Source organism: Salvia splendens, chromosome 15 (genome assembly GCF_004379255.2).
Source record: "Salvia splendens isolate huo1 chromosome 15, SspV2, whole genome shotgun sequence".
NCBI classification, from domain to species: Eukaryota; Viridiplantae; Streptophyta; class Magnoliopsida; order Lamiales; family Lamiaceae; genus Salvia; species Salvia splendens.
In genome coordinates this window covers 7,484,787-7,510,427 of record NC_056046.1, presented here as the reverse complement: position 1 = coordinate 7,510,427, position 25,641 = coordinate 7,484,787, and the positions used below count along the sequence as shown (strand labels likewise).

The 25,641-nt window shown below is 37.4% G+C and overlaps 2 protein-coding genes and 1 long non-coding RNA gene across 5 annotated transcripts; all 3 read right to left on the bottom strand.

Moving 5' to 3' along the window:
- Positions 1-2,087: 2,087 nt before the first annotated feature.
- Positions 2,088-7,719, bottom strand: LOC121767520 (RNA polymerase II C-terminal domain phosphatase-like 3). The gene is made up of 12 exons (XM_042163804.1): positions 6,741-7,719; positions 6,510-6,642; positions 6,328-6,383; positions 6,171-6,228; positions 4,770-6,086; positions 3,764-4,369; positions 3,532-3,678; positions 3,173-3,441; positions 2,988-3,099; positions 2,659-2,916; positions 2,526-2,572; positions 2,088-2,436 (listed from the first exon to the last, which is right to left on the bottom strand). Exons 1-12 carry the CDS (start codon positions 7,370-7,372, stop codon positions 2,373-2,375), a joined length of 3,699 nt encoding a protein of 1,232 aa, XP_042019738.1. The 5' UTR covers positions 7,373-7,719; the 3' UTR covers positions 2,088-2,372.
- Positions 7,720-15,871: 8,152 nt separating this feature from the next.
- Positions 15,872-17,313, bottom strand: LOC121767221. The gene is made up of 2 exons (XR_006043056.1): positions 17,117-17,313; positions 15,872-16,503 (listed from the first exon to the last, which is right to left on the bottom strand). It is a non-coding gene; the product is annotated as an uncharacterized LOC121767221 (long non-coding RNA).
- Positions 17,314-18,416: 1,103 nt separating this feature from the next.
- LOC121767438 lies at positions 18,417-25,280 on the bottom strand. 3 transcript variants are annotated; one of them, XM_042163700.1, is made up of 7 exons: positions 24,931-25,280; positions 24,532-24,620; positions 24,250-24,388; positions 19,473-19,568; positions 19,277-19,378; positions 18,871-19,133; positions 18,417-18,766 (listed from the first exon to the last, which is right to left on the bottom strand). In XM_042163700.1, exons 1-7 carry the CDS (start codon positions 25,061-25,063, stop codon positions 18,656-18,658), a joined length of 933 nt encoding a protein of 310 aa, XP_042019634.1. In that variant the 5' UTR covers positions 25,064-25,280; the 3' UTR covers positions 18,417-18,655. The 3 variants fall into 3 exon arrangements, with proteins under 3 accessions (XP_042019634.1, XP_042019635.1, XP_042019633.1); XM_042163701.1 differs by having other exon boundaries at positions 19,277-19,399; positions 24,532-24,597; positions 24,931-25,278; XM_042163699.1 differs by having other exon boundaries at positions 19,277-19,399; positions 24,931-25,277.
- Between the last annotated feature and the right edge of the window lie 361 nt (positions 25,281-25,641).

Below are 25,641 nucleotides of genomic sequence, written 5' to 3'. Positions count from 1 at the left end.
TTCATTTTTTTATTTTTATTTCCAACCCAATTCAATTTAAAAACACACTGCATTAAAAAACATTCAACATAAAATAAAAATACAACTAAAAAGTTAATAAAATAAAAAAAACACACAATTAAAATCCTAAAAAAATTAAACGTTGCATAATTTAAAATACAAATTTAAAGAAAATAAAAAAAACTACTCCGCCGGCGAATCATCCCCCGAAGGCGGTCGAGGTGGAGGAGGAGTCGGAAGGCCAAGTTGTGCTGCCATATGCACAATTCCGTTCCACCAGACAGCGTATTGGGAGGGAGAGAAGCGGGAAGTGTCGGCCATTGTGGCGGTCATGTACACCGCCATAAGGGTGTCCGAGCCTCCCCGAGCCCGATCCCGAGCGCGCCTGGCTTGATTCGCCTCGGCCCTTCCTCGCTCTAGCCGCCTTCGCCGCCTTCGTCCCTTGCGGCCGACGGCACCCACGGTTGGATCCCCAGTCATCGCCGGTCGTACCCGCAAACTCCTGCGGTGCACCCTCTTGTCCGCCGCTGCCCTCACCGGTGTCACCAGACGAGTATTGGCCACTCGCCGTGTGCTTCGTGCGCTTTGAGGTTGAGCCCGAGCTGGAGCGGACACCGTCGGCCCACCTTTCCTCGTTCTTGACAGCCTGCCAAACATCAACATATTTGAATTGTTTGTCGGTGTCCTGGTTGTAGACGCGCAAAGCCGCCCTCAGAATGTCGGCTCCTGCAAAATTTTTTGACATGTCTATCGACTCGGTCAAAGTGAGAGCAGAGCATTTTAAATGTGCGCTTGCGGGAGCCTTTCGGCTTGATCTGGTAGTAGAGCTCGCAGACCTTTTCCCAGAAACACTTCCGGGGTTGTTGATTCCCAACGATGGGATCGTACGAGACGGTAACCCAGGCGTTGTACACCGCCAGCGTTTCGAGGTTGCTGTACGGATGCCGACCTAAATCCTCCTCCTCCTCTTCGCCCGCCTGGGGTTCCGATCTGGAGCTTCCACCGCCTCGGCCTACTCCCGACGTGGGATCAACGGGAAAATCCTCCCGAATCTAGGATAATCCCTGCGAATACCGCGGGGCGGAGGGACAGACATATGCATCCACGTCAAAATTGGGTGGTTGGTACCCCCGGCGTCGCCAAACCATGGGTGCCCGGCGTCGACGAACCGGAACCACCGAGTGTGTTGATCATGGTCTCCCAATCGCCGAACGCGTTGAGATCCCACCCGCCGGAGCCTCCACCGCCGGAGTTGCCGTCGCCGGACATCTTTTGATGAGTTGTTAGATGAAAATTAGAGAGGAAATTGAGATGATTTACGAATAATAGATGTGTAGTTGTGTGTGAAATGAGGATGAATTAGGAGTATTTATAGAGTAAAAATATTAATTAAAAAATAAAAAAAAAAGAAAGAAAGAGAAAAAACGGTAATAAATAAACGGTAATATTACCGTTCCAAATTTTTTTTATTTTTTTTTAAAATTCGTTTTTTTTTTAAAAAAAAATTATTGTGTCACGCACGACGCAGGGGCGCCACGTCGCCAGGGCGCGTGGCGAGACAGCCCGTCGCTTGTCTCGCAGGCACGGAACACGGGACGCGCTAGCGACGGGCGCGATACGGCTCCTCGCAACGCGTTGCGCCCTGGATCCGTCTCTCCGCGACGGCCACGCGCCGCTAAGTGGATGCTCTAAATGTTGTTGTCAATTCTTATCCCCAATTTTCCCTTGGTCCATGTTTTTGGATAAACCTTATTGGGAACAGTCTAAAGTTTGTCAGAACATCACACAAATGTGAAATGTACTATGAAATGTGAATATAGATTTTTTCTGCAGTTTCAATTCTAGATCTCATTTTATATAGGAAAGATTCTAGAAAAACATAGCTTGAAAAAGAAGAAAGAAATGGAAATTTGAAGGGAGAAAAGCTGATGGGCCACTGACGAGCACAAATTTGTTTTTCACCCTAGATTTTGTGATGCAAGAGATGGCAAGTTAAGATCTACAAAGTTGTAGGGCCATAAATATGATGGTGTGTCGCTGATTGATTGGACTGGATTAAGGTTACAAAGAGCTGAAAGAAAAGTACAGAAGCTCCAAAATAAAAGACAACCTTATCCACAAATAGAAACATACAGTGCCCAGAAAATCATTTTGATTTTCCCAGGCTTCACACAATCGTATTCCACATTTTGTTGAGTTAACCATCCAAATTAGTTTTCCCATCTGTTTTACGTATAAGGGCCTTTCAATTGTGAAAATTTAGTTAGGTTCGGATCGGATCGGATCATGGCATTTACATTCACCCCCGCACCCAGCAGCAAGGGTGAAAGAATGGTTATGATTAAAATTTGTAGTCGATATTTTAGTTTTTATTATTGTTTAATAGCAAAATCGTGCTCGTTCGCTCTTCGATACAGCAACGTTGATGCTTCGACCCTGCGAGTGCAGCATAGTTAGTTCGGTTGTGGATATAATAAAAGACGCTAATAGCAGATGGCATGCATCATTGGCATCGTAGATCATACCATCCAGGGTGGACTACAAATATTCCTCTAGACAGTGCCCAGTTCACCTATAGAGTAACAAATCAACATTTTTTCCTAAGCATAGCATAACATAACTTTGATGGATTAATTTGAGAAAAACAAAATAATATACCTTGTCCGTCCCAAGTGAATTTGCAACGACATGTGTAACCTGCTCATCTAAGTGAGTGGTGCACTCAGCACCGAATTGCTCGGCCGACTTCCACAAAGGATGCATTTGAGGATGGGCTTCACCAACCGGGAACACTCGGCTGAAAACAATCCGGCAACCCGCTAGAATCTTCCGTTGTTCACTAGCTAAGATTTGCCTAACATCGGCTTCATCTAATGAATCATGTCCGAAAAATATTTGATGTATTTTCTCAATAACCTGTTTGAAAACACTGAAATCAAACACCCGTCACCAGCAAGGTTCATTCAACAGGTTAAATAGAAGCTCACCGCCAAAGAAGAGGCCAGAGTCCCATCTTCTGGTCTCTCATCGTGATCAATCTCGAGGAGGGAAGGGCCTGGTAGTCCAAATTGCCTTCTACTACACGGGAAATATATATACCTGAGGAGAACGTGTGAGACGTCAGTTTAAAGTACACAGTTAACAATCTAAAAATATCAAGCCAATCCATTACCGTTCCACAACAATCAAGTTTGGCTTATTATGTGGCCACACTCGTACAGAATCATCAATAATTACGACCGATGACTCCATGCCCAAAACACCCTCCAAATCCTTGCTCTTGGGGACTCTATCATCACTATCAAATGGTTCACCATCATCACCCCTCGAGATAACTCTTCCAGAAAACAATTCCCCTTTTGGATCAAGCAATTTTGCCATCTCAGTGGCATAATATTTGTTTCCCATCGTGTAGAGATGCAGCTCATAGAGTCTGCTTGCCTAAATTGGAAAACACATGGAAAATGATATAAGCTTTAAGAGGCAATGTAATTATTAAATGCCATTTTTTCTAATGAGCAGATCTATTACCTTCTCCAAGAAATTCCATATTCCAGGACGTAACTTGGTCCACATTCCCATATAGGGAAACCGGAATAGATGCCTTTGGGACTTTTCACGATCCTGTTCCTCCTTCTTTCTCAGCATCTCATCATGCAGAGGATCAACCTCGACAAACTGAAAATACAACAAAATGTTGGTGAAAATTCCCCAATATTATCAGGCCAGAATGAACTTGGGAAAAAGAAAAACATTTTCATGCCTTGGCTGAATTTAGGAGAGTATGATCGAGATCCAAGACAAGACAAAGCTTTCTAGCAGAAAACATTTTATTCTGTTCTTCGAGTCTCCTAGCCCTTTCTCTTTGGATAGCAGCTTTTTGCTGGCTATCAAAGCCATCAAATAAATGCTCAACATCACTCCAAGCATTTGCATTAAGTGGTCGAGGGGGGATAGATGTAGCTGTATCAGATGTAGAGTTACTTCCAGATCTGAAGTTGACAGACTCGGTAGCTACTATCTTACTCTCCGGTGCAGCTTGATGACTTTGTAATGGCTGTGACGATACACTCAGAGGAAGAACTGGTGAAGGTGTACTTGCTTGCGATACAGACATGATATCAGCAATATTCTTCAGATTATTAGTAAATTGCATGGTAATATCTGGTGGTTTCACACTACCAGAAGGCACTGCCTTCTCCATTTGACCTTCTTGCCCTTGGGTGCTCAAGTTGCTTATCATTACTGAAGAAGATGAAGGATACGTTTTTGGGAGATCAGAAACTGCAGTCACAATCTTCTGAGGTGCATTATTATGTAGAATACGACGTGGGTCACGAGGCTTCATTCGAACTTTTCCAGGTTCCTCCTACAAATTACATATGCAATTTATGCGTGCAGCAAGAAGAGAAGTAAGAAACTCATAACAAACATGCTAGCGCTAGATATATATTCTAAAATACAAACAGTTTTTATCAGGAAAAACAAATTATAATATCAGTTATTTCATCAAGATATCTACTTTACAATTTCTGAGAACATTGTATCAGGAATAGGATGCTGAGTTTCACATTTGGGTTTAACTTAACATCAATCAACATAATAGTTTGCAGGAATATGGATTATAAGAAAAACAGAAGTCCATATTCCATAATGAAAAAGAAAAATAGGCTGGATCCACCAAAATGACATCTAGCATAAATTGATATTAATGATATGAAGGTTAAACAAATTAAGAGAAACAAGAATAACATACTATAAGTTCCTACCGCAGTGACCGGCTGGCAAGGAACTATTCCCGCTGGTTTTTGGCCAAGCATTGAGGAGAAAGGCAGGGCACCAGATGTTGATGGAGTTGCTCCCAAAATGGAATTTGGGTTCGGCATTTGAGTTGCACTATTGTTATCACCAGAAGACTTATGTTCCATTTTGAGTATACTCATCCACATAGCTGGATTGCCAACTATATCCCTTAATAAAGAATGAAGAGGAGAAGACGCACTGGAACTTTTCGCTGGAAAATTTTCAGTTTGACATGTTAATGGTGATTTCGTGTGACTGTTAACGGGTAGACTCAGGGATGGTGTTGGCATCTGAGAGGCTGAGATTGTCGTCGCAAATGGCAGGGTTGTGTCCGGAAAGCACTCATTTTTTTGGCGCTTCGGTGTAGGACTATCCAAAGGTAGCTCCTCAACTACCTTATGCTTCCTCAAACTCATTACACCAACAAACGTTGATTTGGATTCATCACTTCCAATTGAGGGCAGACTCTGACTGACATTCATGGGACCTGCATCAAAATTGGTCATTCGGAGCCTAGGGTCCCTACTTCTCACAGAGGAGGGTTTTGACACAGGAGTTCGGAAACTATTTACAGTATTAACAATCTGAACATTGCTAATTTCTGGACCAGCTATAGCATCCCTAGAGGCAGTAGAAGAAAATGCTGGCTGCCCTAACATCAACGAATTCACAGCAGGGTTAAAATTGTGGCTAACAGAACTGCTGACCTCCTCACAGGCTTCACCATCTCCATTATTATCACCCTCCACTGAAGGAGTTGGACTAGGAAGCCTGTCATCCACAAAAAACGAACCATGTCCAAACTTTTGCTGATAACTGGAAACAGCTTTGACAGCATCAGTTTCATATGGATGCAGAACTGGATTTGGTCGAGGAAGAGTTTGTCTAGGAACAGGCCACTCAGGTTTCAGCAGGCCTTGCTCTAAAATTAATCCCTTATCAAAAGGGAAAGTTGCAGAATGTTCTCGTGTCGGAGAAGGAAGACTGTCTGCATCATGATCTTTGTGAAGATCTAGCAGAGGAGGAGGCATCCCTTTAAGCCTCGGATTAACTATACCTGGTTTTGAATAGTGTATGGGAAAGCTCTGCTCACTTTGATCCACTGAGCCAGCAGACCCAGGTTCTTTTCCATGTTTCCATAGGTAATCTGACTTGTTATCAGCATTCTCTAACAACACATGCAAATCAGTTGTATTAAACCCCTCCCTTCCTTGTGTCTTCGCAGTAGCACCGTTGCTCAAGAAAATGTCTGAAGACTCAAGAGACAACCTAATCGCCTCCACCTGAGACACCATAACTTAAAATAAGATACTATAACTACTGCATTTCATTAGAAATGATAAATTGTGTGTGGAAGGGACATTCACCTCTTTCAACTGCAAAGAAGAAAAAAGAGGCTTCAAGCTTGTTACTTGAGCTAGCAACCTAAAGGTATATTAACAAGGATAATATGGTCAGTATTAAAGAAATGCCACACAAACAGAGACAGAGTAAAAGACGCCAAATACTCATAATGCTACATACCTCAACAAAATTGCTTCCTTCTGCTGCTTGAGACTTAGAGTCATTGAAGAAAACACCTGCAGATACAAAAAAAAACTGAGAATCGTATTGAAGCTTACATAGGGATGAATAATAGTAATATAAAAAAGTTAACCTGGTCCACGATAGAAAATGCAATTGAGTTTTTAGATTGATTATCATACCGAATGAAGAGTCTGAATTGCAGCTAGTAACAGCTGAAGAAGAGTGTCTTTCTCAGCAAATGGTCCCTCCAGCACAATCTTGTGCAACTTAATTGTTGTGGCCTCCAAGCGTGAACAGAATGCATCAAAAGAGCTACACAAACACAAAAGCATTAACTACTATAGTCAAAGATTACTCTTTTAAGCAATGAAAACATCACTGCAGCAGCCAAAGATTCCGCTATGCCTTACTTTTGTGCATCAGTCCCGTCCATACTGACAAGCTCTTCCATTATTAGATCAACACGTTTGCTCCTATCTTCCTTGATAATCTCAACATCCAAATCTTTATCTTGGACAATCACCTCAGAATCCAAATCAATCTCTCCTTCTTCCAGCTCACCTTCTTCCTTCTCATCATCATCCTCCACATCAATCACAACCCTATTACTGTCAGAGTTGCTATTATCAGTACTACCATCCTCCATCATCACAAAAACGTCACCCAATGGCTTATTGTTCACAGCCTGCGCCCACGCCAGATTATACAAACCCGAATAGGAAGTCTTGGGAGAAATCTGGTACTTGTACATATCTCTCATCGTCAAAACCCTAGCACCACTCCCGCCGCCAGTGTTGTTACTAACATTGCCAGGGTTAACAGCGAATTTGGGGGGCGGCTGCGGCGAAGGTTGCTTAATATTGAAATCCTCTTCAGAAATTTCCTCGACGGAGGCGGAATCCGAGATCTCGCCTTCCTCTACATCGTGCAACTGCTGCTCCGCCTCCACTTTTATTGCTTGCGGATCGGTTTCCATATTTAAGAACAAGGCAGGGGTGCTTTCCTTAATTAGGGGATTTAAATTCAAATCACCGACAAGCATATGTTGAATTGAATTACAGCAATAACAGCGTATCGAGCTAGTTAGCAAACCAAATGAATAATTTAAAGAAATTGGAAGGGTCGGAAAAGAAAAATAAGTGAACTGGGAAATTGAGGAAAAGAACGAAAGATCGGATTAGATTTGGAGGGGTTAAGGATTTAGGAATGGAATTAAGAATGGGATCGAGGTGAATTTGGGGGATATACTAATTGATCCTAGATTAACAAATGAGAACGCGTATATTAATTTGCTTCTTCGCTTCTCTCTGGTCAGTGAAGAACAGAATCCGTGGATGATTTGGAAGGGATTTAGAGGAAAGAGAGAGGTGAAATCGAAGATTAGATCTGGGCCGTTAACATCATTTCTATTCAATTTCGACGGCCTCGTTGCTCAAGGCCCAAATAGATTTCTTTCCATCCATTTATTTCCGTTAAAAATATACGGCTCTGACCTTCTGACCCACCTCATATGTAGTTATGTACAATAGATACTAAAGCCATCCACAAACGTCGTCACTAAACCGACTATTAACCGTCCCTTAAATTACTATTCACGGGCTCCATTATACTTTTTTACTCCATCCCTTAACTAAGGGACGGAACCTGCAACCCTCTGTCCCTTAATCATCCCTTAACCGTCTCTTAAATTACTATTCATTCAATTTTATTTTTCATTTTTATTTCCAACCAAATTCAATTAAAAAAAACACTTCATTAAAAATAAAATAAAATTACAACTTAAAATTCTAAAATTTTAAAAACCTCATTAATAAAATCCTAAAAAAATTAAAAATACATAATTTAAATAAAAAAATATATTTTTTTATGGTGGATTAATTTGTGGAAATGATTTGATATTTATAGAAGTGATTGTAGGCTTAAAAAAATTAAAAATTTGCAAAAAACCGCCTATAAACGGCTAGTATATTTTTTGGGATTTTTTTAAATTTTTGAATTTTTCCTAAATTTTTAAAAAACATTTTTCCGGATAAAAACGAGGCCCACTCGCCGGCGTCATGGACGAACCGGAGCTCGCCACGTCGCCAACGCGTGTGGCGAGACGTCTCGCGAGCTGTCCTTCTAGGACGGGCGTTTCTCCGTGACGGGATGGAGACGGAAGGCTGCAACGCCGTCCCTTAACCGTTCCATCACTCCGGGACGAGATAAGTGACAGCTAAGGGACGCGTTGCGGAATGCCTAAGAAAGTCACTACATTAATTCGAGTGGCTAATGTCAATATATGATTATAGAGGATTGTACTAAATTGACCTTAGCATGCCGTGTGACATGCTTGCTTGTCTATGTATTTATTTTTTATTTCGTATCACATATTGTTTAATATCATATGTCGAGTTATTTGCCTATGTATAACATATTGTTTGCTTATGTATCACACATTGTTTGTTTAGGTTGTCATTTTAACCATGGTATCACCATAGTGCTATGATTACGTATCTCGAATTACTTGAAATCATATGCCAAGCTGTTTACCTAGGTGTAGGAGTGTGCATTCGGGTTTTGGTTCGGTTTTTTGTCAAAACCGAACCAAAACCGAAAAACTGAATTTAGTTCAAAATCCAAACCGAACTGAACCCGAAAAACCGAAACCGAATTAACATAAAACTTCCTAAAACTTCCGAAACCAAACTTAAAAAACCGAAAAAACCCGAACAAAACTGAAAAAACCAAAAAAACCCGAAAAAAATAAATATAATATTAATATATATATATATGTGTAATTTATTTTATTTTATATATACTAATAGAATATTTATATATAATATAAAATTAATAATACATATAATATATATAATATAGTAGAATTTATTAAAAGAATATACTATATATTATATATAATATAATATATTAAATTAATAGAATATATATATAATTCGGTTATTCGGTTTTTTTCTTCGCCCGAACCAAAAAACTGAAATTTTTATATTTTCAAAACCGCACCGAACCGAAAAACCGAAATAACCGAACCGAATTTCAAAATTTCGGTTTAGTTCGGTTCGAATATTCAGTTTCCAATTTTTTTGCTCACCCCTACCTAGGTGTCATAGATTACGTGTCTAGCTTGTCATTTTAACTATATTGTCGTTCCAACGCACCCCATATCATAACTATGCTCAAATTTTGAACTTCTATATTAACTTAAAAATATGATCATAATGATTGAATTATATGTGATCGTTATTGATTACTCCCTCCGTTCCTTATTTATAGAAACATTTCTTTACGGCACAGAGTTTAAAACTAGTGTGTTAATGGATAGTGAAAAAAGAAAGAGAGAATAAAGTAAGATAGATAGTGAAAAGGAGAATTACTTTTTACCAAAAATAGAAATAACCCAATTAACATAAAACTTCCTAAAATAGAAGGACTTAATTTGTAAAACCCCAAACACACCAAAAGTCTAAGTAGATACACTAGAGTTCAGGTTCAAAAGGTATATACAAGCAACACCGAATAAACGGAGGCAGGTGTGCTATCGTGCCAAAGTCCCTCGATCTACTTTATCTTGTTGAATCTATAAGAAAGACAGTAATAGCAGAGTAAGTTATTTGCTTAGTTAGTGACATTGTAACTGCACAAATAATAGAGCACGATTTGTAAGAATATTTATATTCTTATGTGACCTATGTGTCTATCGGTTTAATTATAAAGATTAAGTTCATATTAAAATATGAGATTCTAATATAAAAGGCGATACCGTGATGGATCGGTTTTGATTAGTGAATTAGAATCGGGTGTATTGATAACCCTCATCTCTTACCTCTAATTATGATATTATAATATATATATATATATATATAATTATATATATGCGAAAAGAAACATGTATATATATAATTGATTATATATATAAATAAATGTATGTGCTAACTTTCATGTAAATATATGTGTATGTTAACGTGTATTTAATGCATGAAACGTGACCGACAGTTAAGTATATATATTATACAAATTGGTTTAGTTAGTAAATCAAGATATTATAATAATGAACAGTCACGTCTGTTCTTTATAGATGTCGGTTGATGCATGGAAGATTATATGCGAACAGACGCAACTTTTAGTGAAGAGTTGTGTAGTGCCTATATATATGGATGTTTCGTTCATTACAAAGACACACCAAAAAGGAAATACACTATACACATTAAGGCTGTGTTTGGTAGTAGCCAGGAGCATGGTTAAGCCATTTTATCTATGCTCTTCTCTTCGTTTGGTACAAAATTAGGAAACCCATAACGGACTCAGATAGAGCTCCGTTCCGTCCAAAAACCACTGTTCCACCCCAATTTTTAACATCTCGATTTGCTGCGGATAAATTTTATGCCTCGGAATCTACAACAAGCAGCCAGTTATTTGACCAAAATATCCCTTCTCATTTACTCTATTTTGTGATAAATTGAATTATTTTCTACCGACAATTGAACACCAAATTTGAAATAAAAACCCTCATCTCCTCAATTATTTCTTCATCGCTGAAGAAGACGGAGAGAACCCCACACACTTGGAATTCTAGGTAATTCTCCAAACTTTGCAATTTTGTTTCCCATGTTAGTATATTTCGTCTATTTACCGGAGCTTTGAGTTCTGTTTTGAGTTCATGGGTATTTCTTCGGTTTTGAGTTCTGTTTTCTTCTTTGTATGGTCACATACATGAACATCTTGGGTATCGTCTGCTAGTACGAAGTTTGTGTGTTATGGATTTGGTTGATGGATAGGCGGAAAAAGAAACCCGCCTGGGTTGATGGATAGGCGGAAAAAGAAACCGCCAAATTTTTTATTTTGTCTACCACCAAAAAATGAATTCCCGCCACTGTGATTTGCAGCCAATAATTAAATCCCACCAAGGATATTTGTCAAATACGATACGACTCCCCAATTCACTACCAAACAGCTGATTATTTGTATAACTGGGTCCCGCAATTCATATCAAACAGTGGATAAATTTGAGTTGACATGAGGGAATAGTGCAATATGTATAATTAACTAACTACAGGTCATCTAACCTGTCAGAATACCAAACACAGCCTAACAGTTATATGCACAGAAAGCTAGTCACGATATATTTATATATATACTTTCAGTTCTTATATATACATATAGTAAAAGTTGTTGATTCTTTATCCATCAAAAGAATCATTGAAGTCTTAAGGTCAAAGAGAGGAAAACATCAATAGCAGCTTAAGGGGAAACATCAAATAGTGGATCCAACCCTACATCAAATTAATAAGCATGGATGGAGGTTAGTGTTATATCTCTTTGTTACAGTATATTTGACATGGTTGAATTAATACGAATCTAGAACGTGATTTCGGTATAGAAGTTGGTAAAGATGGCTTACACGATTAACTCAGACATACTCCACTAATTTAAAACCAGAAGTGTGTATTGCAGCTTATACACGCTAAAAGTAACACAAAGGCCTTGAACCAACAACTCTCAAATATTTAGGTTTCATAACAGCTCCATAGTAGGAACTAAGTCATCCATAATGGGTACAAGATGGAGGCTATTTGAGCCATTGGGATTAACTCAGAATGGAAGTTAAGTCATCCATAGAATATCACAGAATGGAAGCCTAAGTATTCCATGGGATATGCTTGGCATCATGAACATTTATGAAACCATACTATCTATATATCATGCCACATAATCCCAAGGCTAAGAGCATCTGTAACCCTTGGGGTCGGGCCGCAAATTGCGAGTCCCGGCCCGTCCCATGCATTACACGGAAGGGCGGCACGGCTCAGGCCCATCCCGGTGACGCGTGACCGGCCTGGGGAGCGTCCCGAGTCCCGGCCCGGGACGGGGTTGCATGGAGACGGGCCGCAAGTCCCGCGTCCCGGCCCAGCGTTGCACGGTGACGGGCCGGGCCGCAACCAAATTTTTTTTTATATATTTTAAATTCAAAATTTTTATATTTTAAATTCAAAATTTTTGTCAACTACGTTGTCACCGAGCCGCCCGTGCAGGGCCTTCCTCACGACATCCGCAATGTCATGGCTCGTTCAGCTGCGATGCGCCAAGAGGAACAACACACTCACCTCCAAGCCGATCTAATCGAAGAAATTTGGACTCGCAACAACGTTTTCCAGCATTGACGTTATGTTTTCATGTATTTTATTTTCAGTTTGAAAAATTATATGTTGTAATTTTGCAGTATTCGATGAAATTAAATTTTCCGTGTTATAAATTTACAGCGTTTTTTATTTTACTTTCAAAATAGGTTGGAGTTGTGAATAGTGTCATTTATTAGTTGAGGCCCGGGCCGCAACCTGCAGGGTTACAGCAGTTGGGGCCTGGGCCGCAACTGTAGAGGAATGATGACGTGCAGGGGACTTGGGGCCGGAAATGAGGACGGGGTTACTGATGCCCTGATACATTTTGTCAAACTTTATCAACTTCCACAATCAGAGTATAACAACACCACAGATTAAATCAGCAGACCTGCTCTTCCAATTTTCACCAATTTTTACAAAATGAGCACGGAGTTCATAAAATTAAACAAAGATAGGCACGTTGCATGCATAAATCACAGTTAAATTGCAAATACTCCAATTATGTGATTCACAAAACAAATAAAGAAAAACCACACAAAATCAGAAAGTAAAAGAATTAGCAACCACTACAAAATATAGTCAAAACTATATCTACACATCATTCCTTGGTGTACATAGGAGAGAGAGAGGAAGGAAACTTTAGAGGAAACAAGATTCTGACAAAATGAATTTTCCAAACACTAACCCCTATTTTCAAACCACCACAATCGTACCCCACCCCCCCAAAGAAAGAATTTGGTTTTGTTCTATGATTAATTTCCATGTCCAAAGGGAAGAATTAAACAAGAAAAGCTTAGCTCCTACATTATTATGCCAAAAGAAAACTTAAACATGGAGTTGTCTTCAAGCTCTAGCTTTTTACTAGTGAGGAGATAGAAAGGAGATAGACTAAGTCACATAGAATCCATAAACAGAGGATTGTACGGTGGTGGCCGGTGTTGACGCCGGTGAGCGATTTAGTGGCCAATTCCAGCAATAGATTGATACTGAGAGAGAGCTAGAGGAAGAAATCGAGAGAGAGAGTCCCCTTTTTTTTCCCCAAAACTCATTTTATTCTTTTCTCTCTCTTTTTTTTAAAGTGTGTCTAGAAGCATCTATCTTAAGAGATAACCATTGGGTTTCATTTTTAATTTATCCCTATTTAACTTAGTGGGTTTCACAAAAATTCCTCTTTTCAAAACAAAACAACACTAATTTAAACACACTAAAACTAATTATCATCTAATAAAAACTCAAAGGTCAGTTAGAGCCTGTAATTTCTTGACCCCTAATCTTAGTTCGTTACACAATTAACTTGAAATGTCCTAAAATAGAAAAATGACTCTATTAACATAAAATGGAGGAAATATAACTTATTTTTACTTACTAGATAGGTGAATATTAATTTGGCAATGACATAGGAAAAAACTTTTTAAAACACAAAAATAAAGTACTAATAAAAATATCAAAAGAATACAGAAAAAATAAACAAAAGAAGTGAAAAGTTTCTCGTGTGTTCATTTATTCAATGAAAACATAGAGAAACTTAGTAAGAATAAGTAGACAAATACTCTCTCCGTCCCAAAATAGTAGTCATATTTCGTTTGGGCATGAATTTTAAGAAATGTAAAGAAAAAATGGTTGAGAATTAGTTAGTGGAATGTGGTTCTCATTTATATATAGTAGTAGTTTTATAAAAAAATGTTAGTGAAATAAGTTGGTGGAATGTGAGACCTATTTACAATTTATGGTAAAAACTAAATAACACTCTTATCGTGAAATAGACGAAAATGGCAAAAGAGGACTATTATTGTGGGATGAAGGGTAGTTGGGATTCTTGAAGAGCCATGTATGAATCGATTTCGTCAAAAATCTCCAATTGTGCAAAATACGAAACACTGTTAAAGTTTATGACTTTTACAACCAAATTTTAAGGTCGTGGAAAAATCTGTAACTTTTTTGGCACATGATTTTAGTGATAATTTATTACCCTTTATAATAAAGTGTGAACTACAAAAATAGTACATGATATTTCACTTTCGCACATAAATGGTACTTGATCTTTATTTTATATCGTTTTTGGTACCCCATGACAAAAATGACCATAGGTACCAAACCTGTAATTTTTTGTTATGGAGGATATTTTTGGAAATTTCAATTAAATAGTATCAAACATGTGATTTTTTTTTCTTCCTTTCTTATTTCTTTTTTTCTTCTTTAGTTTCTTCTTTTTTTTTCTTCATTTTCTTCTCTCTTTTTAGTATTTTATCATCCTTTCTTCTTTCTTTTTTCTCCTTTGTTTATGTTTGCTCTTTTTTCTATTCTCGCCTTTTTCTTCTTTCTTTTTTCTCCTTAGTTTATGTAATTATGTTTGCTCTTTTTTCTATTCTCGTCCTTTTCTTCTTTCTTTTTAGTGTTTTATACATACATCTTATTGCATTCATAATATAAATCAAGAACAAAATATCTAATTAAATTAATTATTTAAAGTAATTAAATTAATAGAATATTTTTATTTAAATTATTTATACTCATTTTAGGGTTGAAACACTTAACTAAAAATATTCAACTCTTTAAATCATTATGAATACAATTCACAATTTTAAATTTTTACTAAGACTATATTGATTAGTTATTAATTTAATATAAAATAATATTAATATATACTATTGTATGATTCGTAATTTAAATAACTATACGGTAATTATTAATAATTACTATTAGTTTTTAGTATTACAACAATAATATTATTATTAAATTAAATATAATTATAATTATAATTATTGATATTTCAATGATATTAAAAATAAATTAATTATTAATTTATAACATCGAAATAATAATATTAATATTGATTAATAATAATAATATAAAGAGTGAGAAGAATGAGAGAAGATATTATAATATCACTTTTGATACTAGTTTTGTGTATGTCCAAATTATCATCTATGACACAAATAGGAAAATGTATTTGTTTAGAGGGCATTTTGGGGTGAAAATTGCACCAGGTACCAAAAATGATATAAAATAAAGATCATGTATCATTTATGTGCGAAAGTGAAATCCGGTACCATCTATGTAGCTCACTCTATAATAAAATAATAGAGATAATATAATTTTAAAATTTTCACTTATATTTTATAATGATTTGTAATTATGTGAGTCCAAAAAATAAGGTGATTGGAATGAGAGTGAGATGGTTTTAATTTTAATGAAAACTTGCATCATATCAAAGCACATTGTTATCGTATCAAATTGAGCAACCAAGCAAGCAACATAAATTTGACTACAATTTCAAAGGCTCGTCAATTTGAAATCACGATATACTATATCGTGAAAAAGTAACCAGAAATTTAGTAATAAGACACAACAACGAAGTAATTTTGTGCTCAAAAGAAACATCTAAAATAACGTATGACAGAGAGTAATGGTTAGTTGAGTCGAGATTCTTTCGAAAGATAGCTTTTCTTCTAATGAAAGCAATCATCTTTTGAATGCAAAGTACTTCTCATAAATGTTTATCTACTCTGTTTTCGGTTTCTTCAACAAAATCACATAGAAATTAGCCTAGAACATTATCAACTCCAACATATGTTCCTAATCTTCAACATCTCTTGATCAAGTTTCCAGTCTATCAAAGCCAACACTAGAACTAAATGGTAGAATGAACAACAACACAATCCGGCTCTAACGAGATGAGATATTCACACGTAAGTGTAACAAAGAGACTCATCGAGTTTGGCTGAAGCTATAGGTTCGACTTCATCAGCCTTAATTCCAGCATCGTATGGATCAACTTTTGATCAGTGTTTTTGCTTTCGAAGAGGAAGGAGACGAGTGTAAGAAGGTAGCAGCAGCAGCAGCAGCACGAGCATACTCAAGGGCGCTAATAGCAGCGTTGATATCAGCCATAAGTGCCTCCGGAGCTGCAGATATATTCTTCACGTCTTCAAACACACTCCATTTAGGCGTTTCTACGCTAGAACTCATCTTTATACACAGATATTGTACTGTCAATAAACCATGATACTACCATTCTTGGAGCTGATTGTAAGCATTTCATCAACCAATTTTGTCAATCCTGCAAAAATTTCATGCTTCTGATTAATTACACTACACTATATATTAGTAACAGAGATGATCCAAAATGCTCATCTTATAGGAATCAAAATTCAGCTCTTCAAAATATAACAATTACAAACAATTAATACCAATCATGGTGCAAGAATTAATTACAATAAACTACAATTAATCCTCCAAAATGCAACCTATCTCCTCCACCAAATATCTTCATCTTCATACATATAAAATCACAAACCAAAACAACTCTAGGAACCAAACACCCTTCAAAAAGGTTATATGCTTAAAAGCTTAATGAAAGTTTTCATGTTTTTCACCTTCAAGAAGGTCAAAATTCTTTCTACAAGAATCACATGAGATGAATAAGCTAGCGCACTAAATGAGGGAATCCAACATCAATTTCACATCAAAATCTCACAATCAACAAAATTTATCATCTTCAGATACAGCATCTGTAAACCCACCATCATGTGATTGAATTACATAAAATCCACCCAACAACAGAGAACCCACAAGTGAAAATGAAAAATCAGAATCCTACCATATAAGCAATATATAAATCTTCAGAAAAACTCAAGAGAAAATTGGAGGGCAAGAAACTGCTGAAAACCAACCTTGCTTAATTGCTTAAAGAAAGAGATGATCATCCAACTAACTGGACAGTAGATGTTTGTTCCACCTACTCTGAACAGAGAAAAGAAAGCATCTCCCAATATAATGCCATGTTAGTGTAAATTTATATGCTACATCTCTATAGTATTTTGTTCCTTTGTTATTCTAATTGATTGTGCTTTTCAGTGTCTGAATTATGAAATTGGTTAAATATAAATATATGGCCTTGGTTTGCCCTTCCATTAGTTGGTATTGAATAATTATGTGGACCATTATTTTATAAGTGGACCATAATTATATGCACTTATTCTATTGGAATTATTGTCAACAACAAATATTCTATTGGTATTCTCCTAGTTCATCCACTGATAAGACATAAACCATAACCAATTATTTCACCTAAAGCACCGTCAAATAAATATACTCCACAACACTATTACTAGTACTTTATACCAAATCCAACTTATCATTTTTTTAGTCACTTCCAACTATATACATGAATGTGTGATTATTTTTTAAGAAAGTAAAGTATTATTTTGGTCCTAAATATATGGCTGAAATATGAAGTTGGTCTAGAACATTTACTTTTTGAAAATCGAGTCATAAACAAATGAAATCGTTGTCCGATCGATCCTTTTTTTACTGTTCCGTCAAAAACTAACAGTCAACGGACGATTAGTGAAATTTTGACTAAACTAGAATATTAAGCTATGATTAATTAAAATAAAATAAAATAGAGATGGGATGTGAGAGAGAAAAAGAGAGAGATATAGCGAATTTCTTTTTTTCTATTTTATTTTGTTTTAATTAATTATGGATTAATATTCTAATTTCGTCAAAATGTCACTAATCGTCCGTTGACCGTTAGTTTTTGACGGAACCGTACAAAAAGGACCGATCCGACGACGATTTCATTTGTTTAGGATCCGATTTTCAAAAAGTGAATGTTATGGACCAACTTCATATTTCGACCATATGTTTAGGACCAAAATAGTACTTTACTCTTATTTTTATTCAAAACGTGTTTCACAAATTCTTTTTAGTTTATATAAGATACAGATATAATAACTTTATACATAATAATTTAACAATAGTTTCAATTGGATATAAATCCTGAATTCTGATGGAATTAATTAACTATACATATTATATAGTAGTATATTTGTTATTTAAATTCAATACTTTTCAGTGTATATAAGACCAAAGGCATAGTGATATTGATTCCTAAGTTCAACTCCAACCAAAGCACACACTAATGGTTGAGTCCAAATTCAGATTTCAGACAACTTTGGCACGAATGAATAATGATGTAATAAATCAACAGTATCATTGGAATGAAGTGTCCATATACATGTATATTAGTTTAAGCTACTTGTGACAATTATTGCCAGAGAAAATTTTCAAGTACATTGACAAGAACAAACCAACAGAATCAAGCTAACTTCTAAAAGAACTGAACCAAATTCCACTGCCTTTGCAGACAAATTGACACAGCTCCCTCCAACTCTGCAGGTATAGATACTTGATGCTTGCAAAACAACTCACATGGCGACGACACCGGATACCCACGGCACAACAACCGGAGCATTCGGGTGTGCATCTCGGTACGATTCTGGATACTTGTCTTTAAAGTTCAGTCTTGGTGTTTCCGACTGCAAAACAACGATGAAAGCAGGGATGATATTCAGATTCCTCGACTATTTCCCCTTATCGCAGGCAGATGTATATGTATATAAAAGGGTGGTTGCAAACTCACGTATTTTAGCCAGCACTCGCCATTTTTATGTTCGTAAATGTCTGGAGAGTAGCACCCTGTCTCCGATGGGCAATAAACCCATATATTGCATTTCTTGTCACCGGGTTTGGCACGTCTGGCTTGATCCAAACACGACATACAACACTCGTAAGCAGAATCTTTATGGTGAGTAAGTCCCCATCTGACAGCAGCACCATCATAATCACTATGTAGTTCAGCATTGCATTCAGGAGGTAGTTTTCGGCCAGGTAGGACTTCTTCATCTGGAATCGGAATTACGAATATCAGCCAATAAGTCAGTTCACAGATTCCTTAGCCAATTTTACATAAATCAAATATTGAACCAGAAGAAGGTGAGAGAGCTCAGGAATCAACAAATCATAATATGCAACCAATTAGTGATTACCGGACTCTTGTTCACCCTCAGGTTTGTCGTCGTGTTCCTTGTTAATAATTGGTACCGGTATCCATAGACCAATCTCTTCTGACATCTCAGACCAACCAGAACCTAAAGCTCTTAAAACAGCGCCTGTGAATGCAATTTGTAAATCAAATACATAACCTGACAAGCCCAAAGAAGGCCAAAGGAATGCATATCATACCGGCTTCCTCAGGTAAAATTGTTGTGTTTAACATTTTCCCACGAATAAGTTTTTTAGCTTCTTTTAATCTTTGTTTGCGCCAGGATTCTATTGCATCTGCACAATAAAAAAGAAAAGGAGTGTTATAGCATAAACTATACAGGGAACATAAACATGTGACATAAGCAAACATCTTCCATTTTTAAAGGGAATTACTGCAACATAGTAAAATTAAAATATTGCACTACAGACATCTGAGACATTTGCCCTCAGGCCTTAACACAACACACACAATATGTCTTCCTTTTGTTAAAGCTAGATGTTTATCAGCAAAACTGTTAAATATAATGTTCCAATGAATTTAATTTTGCTGGTGTTGCAATCCCACCACCTCTATCTAGACAAAGAGAGTATTGTTACTAACAAGTCCAATTTGTGTTGTTCTTTTTTATTCAATTACCGTACATAAATTGTACTGTTGCACAAGTATATAGTTGTGTTCAGTTTTAGTGGGCATAAATCCTACATTTGCGGTATGGCACATTGAGAGACATTCAACAAAACTAATGGAAAGTGCAGATTCCAAAAGTGAGAAGGGTTCCAATTGCTATGAACAAGTGAGAGTCCCTCCGTCAAGTACCGTAAGTGGAGTGGCTGTGAGCAAATAAGGAAAAAAAGCTGGATAAGGGCAATCCAAAGTAGAAGGGCAAAAGGATGGGACACAGAGAGGATGAGTTTGAGTAAGAGAAGGATGAGCAAGGAATGTTAGAGTCATATTGGGAGAAGGAAACCAGAATAATTTGTTCCAATATTTCCTTGGTGATAATGTTGAATAAACGACAATCACACTTCCAGATCTGCCTGGTTGCATAGATAGGTAATTCAAAATTAGTTAATTAATGATCAAATAAAAACAGAAAGCAGTCTAACCACCAAAGAATCCTCCATTGTTTTGAAGCTCATGTCAACGGTCTATCTAAAGAGAAATATCAAAATCCTATCTTTGCAGTTTCAAGAACTCAGTTACAAACACATCAATTCTTATCTTGTTGTTTCGAATTATCAGTCCCACTCGTGAAGCCTTGGGTGACTTCTTCGATTCTATTCACATGATTTCTAGCACGGTTTTAAAGGAAACTAATTAAGAATCTGTTGGCAATGTGTAATATCCGATTTTTTTTTAAATTAAGGAGTGAATTTTTGTGAATATCTTGTTTAAGATATGATTTGGTAAGTCTTATTTGATTTATATTGTTTTTGTGGATATGATTTGTACCTAAGCAATATGTAATTGGGATAATTAATTAATCTATGAAATAAAATCCTAATTAACAAAGTAAATCTCCCTCTCTCCCTATCTCTCTCTCGGTTTCTCTCCCTCACCCCCATTATTTTCTCAACCTCTCCCCACTCCCACATAACCGATGCACTTTCTCCTCTCTCAATCTCTCCCCCTCACCATCGCTCTTCTCTCAATCTCTCCCCCTCACCATCGCTCTTCTCTCAATCTCTCTCTCACAAGCAATCAATCTCACTCAATCTCGCGGTTGTTAACTTTCGTTGTGAATCGGAGTCGGAGGAGGAAGTAAAACGTTCGAACTACGATTGAACTCTCCGGGAAAGGTAACCCAAGACCCTAACTCATGCTAATTTCGAAAACACATGCATATAGGACGAATTTGAGTTGTTTAGATGCTGAATAGGACTTGTGGTTATGTGTTGGTGTTGAGTATGTTTTTGGTTGTGACTGACAGTGGGTTCCGAACTGTTTTTGACGAATCAAATGATCTCCTTTTGATACGAAATTTTAACTGTATAAACCTTGGTGTGTCTTTTGTGTGGTGTTAAAATTTCAGCTTCATTGGAGGTCGGGTGATTTTATAATGATTTTTGTAAGTAAACTGCTCAGTTCTGCGGGATGTACGTTTCTGGGTGATGTATTTATGTGCAATGGGTGTGAATCTGGGTGTTTTGATATTGTGATGTATGTGGGTGTGTTTGGCCAAGGGATGGCTCGGAGGAATCAGCGTTTGGTTCGAGTGGTTTGTGTGTGTTGGCCGAGAGTTTTAGGGTTTGGCCTAGGGTGGTGTTGTGGAGAGTTTTGGAGGTTTGATCTCATGTTTTCGGGTGTGTTTTGGGATGTAGAATGTGTGTTGTGAATGTCGTATAAGGTTTGAGAATCGTTGGTTGGGGGAAAGTAGGTGTGTGCACGTGACCGAGCCAGGTGCCGAGTCAGGTGCCGAGACAGGTGTCGAGTCAGTGCCGAGACAGGTGCCGAGCCAGGGCCGAGTCAGCCGGCCGAGGTACCGAGCCAGGCGGCCGAGACAGTCGGCCGAGACACCGAGCCAGGCCGAGACGCCGAGACAGCAACCGAGCCAGGCTCGGCCAGGACCGAGACAGCCGGCCGAGGTACCGAGCCAGGCCGAGACGCCGAGCCTTTTCCCGAACCTTTTCCGAGCCAAGTGAGCCGTTTGTGCAGTAAGGGTATGCCGGGGGTGTGAGAGTTGTGTGTGTGTCGTGTGCGAGTCGTGTGCGTGTCTTGGGTACGTGGTATGCGTGTCGGGTGCGTGCATGGTGTGTTCGGACGTGTGTTTCTGTGTGCTTGACTTATAGGATGTTGTTAAGTGTGTGTATGTGTAACGTGCTAGATATTGAAGTCATCCACGTAGAAATCATGCATTGTCGTTTAAACCTCGTCTTCCTGGACTCTAATCGTGTTATTTGTTTATCTTTCAAAAAGGGTGATCTTTTACGAGGAAATTGTGGTTGAAGAAGGAAACTATTTAAAAGTTAAGCATTTGAGGTGGGCTTTCCTATCCTACTATACTGTGGGATCTCTTTAATACGGACTTTGTTCCAGAAATGTTTTTATGGAGGTGAACTGTTTGTCTTGCCAACTGTTTTACTTTGAAACCTATCTGAAGTGGTTTACCACATATGTTTAATCGAATTCGGGTCTGTAGGGCTGCGAACCCTCAGGCTAGTGTACACGAGACCGGGAGCCATCTGAGAGCAAGTTGGCCGGTCAAGTTGACCTGGGGTGTGGCCACGCCCCTTGTCACCCGTTGAATCAGATAGTGTAGGATGGTGGAAATAAGGGTGGAAATATCTGGAAATGACTGCGCAGTCGAATTTGTGAAATATGTTTTAGTGTACTTGGGTTATTTTCTTTACACTTAAAACCCCAAGGTTACACTGTTATGGCATGACAAACTAGGATTTTGGCGTGTGTCCACTGAGTGCATCAAGTACTCAGCCCTGCATGTTGTTTTCTTAATGTGCAGGTTGAGCGGCGATGGGGATGACGGATGTTGAGCAGTTAAGGTCAAAAGGTGTCTCACTTGGTTTCCGGATGGTGTCGTGTCGTCATACTCGACATCCTCTTGGTCTTTCCGCTGCTTTGTAATCCGATACAATGTTGTTATTTAACTCTGATTACTTTAATTACAGTAATGTCGTCACAGTACAATGTTTTGAAGTGAACTTCCTTCTATTAAATGTTTTGGGTCAAGTATTCTTGTCCTCCCCCTTTCTTCCCCGCTTCTTTATTCCTCCCCTAGTCGCGATCCACCGTGCTTCCTATCCTTAGGAAATGCGGGCGTGACACAATGAGTGGGAATTTGTAAGCATAAACTTATGGACTAAGATGAGGTAATTGTGTTACTTGTGCTACTATGGCATATCAATTCAAATGATCCAGCAATCAAGAAACTGATATGAAAAAGAACCAACATATAAGAGAGCTAAAATAAACATATTGACAAAAAAAATTTAATTTTCAGGTGAACAGCAAGCTCAATTTTGATAAGTAGAAACTAGCACGGACAGGGTTTTGGAATTCTAGACTCCCATACAGTGTACGTCGTCAATTCTTTTTTGACATGCTTAAGGACTAATATCTCAGTAAGTAGACCAAGTAATGGTAATTCTAAAAGGGAGTATATCCTTATTGATATTAGACACACTTAAACTTTCCCTGCTGTGCCAAGAAACTATATGGGTGACATAGCGCATAGACAATCAAGTTGAGGGGCTATACTCGAAAAAATATTTTCTTGAGAAGAAAGAGAAAATTCTGTAATGGTTTGGTTTAATTTACAGTTCCAACTTCTATTTTTCAGTATCTCCAATACAATTTACAAAGTTGTAACTGTTTTCAAAAAAGTGTATCAGTATTTGTGTGAAACTTTAAATATGTTTGGAATTATTAAAATTCTTGGAATTAATATGCCAAACACTACATTAAAGTTGTGGTGCAAATATCAACAAAATATTTTAAGTCGTCAATCCCATCATTGTAGTTGATACAACAGATATGCTTCAAGTGTCTAACATAATAGAAAATCAAAATCAGCATCTGAGGCTTTAGCTACTGAAAGTGCTATCATCATAGAAAACATCATCAAAAAAATTCCAATCAAGGAAGATTTAGTTTCACAGATACTGAATTTATCTATTACCCCGTCTTTCCCTGTATCTTCCCCCAAACCCAACATATAAGGATTTCCAAATCCCATGTCCAATCCACCCCTCCAACAACCAGTCCAATCCTGACCTAATTCTACCTACTGATAAATCTTCTTGATCATTTATTCCAACAAGACTTAGACCGAACAATCTAACATCCAAAAAACAAATAGCATTGTATTTCTACTTCTAACGTAGTGCTAAAGCATCAAAGAATTCAACCATCTTAAATTTATATATACAAACTTAAAACTCTGTAGAGAGTTTGCACAAAAAGAAACATAGTAGCATGCCGATTAAACTAGACATCAACAATTAAGGATATACTGACCTCGTTGCTCCGTCCCATTGGCAGCAGCATCTAAGCTTCTGAACCTATCTAGGATCTCATGTATCAGCTTTTTTGTCAAACCGTGGGGCAATTCTTCAACTCTTTCTTCACTTGCAAATTTTTCCTTTAGCTGTGAGATCTTTAACCACAAAGAATACATCCATTATCTAGCAGTAACACTAATGATAACAAAACCAACATCAAGACAGAGACACAATATAACCAAGAGATTTGCACAACCAGATATTCACAACTACTTCCTCAAGCTAAACGGGATCTCACCAATCGAATAAGTTCTGTGGGTTCTGCTGCTTTTCGTATTCGATTCGACTCTTCCATTTTGCTAATCTGATTTGCATTGTATTTAAATACTGGATAAGCAGTAAGCACAACAAAGGTTAGCTAGAAGACTATTTTCAGCCAGGCAAAACAACCATATAATTGACTAATTGAGTAAACAATGCAACACAAATAAAACAATAGCCTCTGGAAATTAGATTGTTCAACAATGAGGGATATCAAAAAGATAATTGAAACTTAAAGATAAAGGCTCTAGCTGCAAGAACCAATTTTTTATCAAATCCAACCCGAAGAAAATCCAAAGTAAAAAACAAATCCAATTGGGGTTTCAAGAGAATCAAAGACAAAAAAAAGGGGGGAAACTTATTCAGAAGCTCTTACTGGTGTGAGTGTCAGCGAAGGAGTAGTTGTAAACAGAAGCGTAGAGAGAGTGGAGCACATAGAGAGCAACAACAATGTTCACAGAACAAACAACCAAAGTCGTTCTCTTGTAAGAACACTCTCCTCTCGCCATCTCCCTTTCAGCTTCTCATCCATACCATCATCCTCACTCTCTCTATATGTATAATGCAATGTGTATGATTACGTTTTCCCAGCACAAAGAGGAAGAAGCTTGGGAATTTAGAGCGGATGGATCGAATCAATGGAACCTTATTCGATTGCTTTTTCCTCTCCACTCTTTTATCTTTTTACAGTGAGTCGATGTTTTATTACTGAAATTGAACCCTTTTTTCTAAAGAGAGAACATTCGCAATTAAACGTTGCTTAAAATGTCGGTTTTCTTTTACTTTAGGTCATATGTATACAGGTAACATCTTGTGCTTTATTTGATTGTCAATAGATTAATCAATTTTCATGGAGTATTTGTTTTTAAAGATTTCGTCTGATTCAAGTATTTTTTTTTAAATTCTAAAATTTTATAAATTAGATCAAAGTTAAATTTAATTGGTACTTTGGTCTATTATTTGAAATAATACAGAAAAATATCAAATTTTGCATTTTTATGTAATTTGTTTACTTCAACAATAATTTATGAGGTATTAGATTAAAATTAAATGTATAAAGTAGATGTTACACTTTCTAAAATTATTT

What these genes read in the sequence shown, in the direction of transcription:
- LOC121767520 (XM_042163804.1), bottom strand. Translation starts at nt 7,372, where the DNA reads ATGCTTGTCGGTGATTTGAATTTAAATCCCCTAATTAAGGAAAGCACC. An exon ending in CTTGCCAGCCGGTCACTGCG is followed by an intron (nt 4,370 to 4,769) that starts GTAGGAACTTAT and finishes TGTAATTTGTAG; the next exon opens with GAGGAACCTGGAAAAGTTCG. An exon ending in TTTGTAGTCCACCCTGGATG is followed by an intron (nt 2,437 to 2,525) that starts GTATGATCTACG and finishes CTGCACTCGCAG; the next exon opens with GGTCGAAGCATCAACGTTGC.
- LOC121767438 (XM_042163699.1), bottom strand. Translation starts at nt 25,063, where the DNA reads ATGGCGAGAGGAGAGTGTTCTTACAAGAGAACGACTTTGGTTGTTTGT. An exon ending in CCACAGAACTTATTCGATTG is followed by an intron (nt 24,389 to 24,531) that starts GTGAGATCCCGT and finishes TTGTGGTTAAAG; the next exon opens with ATCTCACAGCTAAAGGAAAA. An exon ending in CAATGGGACGGAGCAACGAG is followed by an intron (nt 19,569 to 24,249) that starts GTCAGTATATCC and finishes TTTATTGTGCAG; the next exon opens with ATGCAATAGAATCCTGGCGC.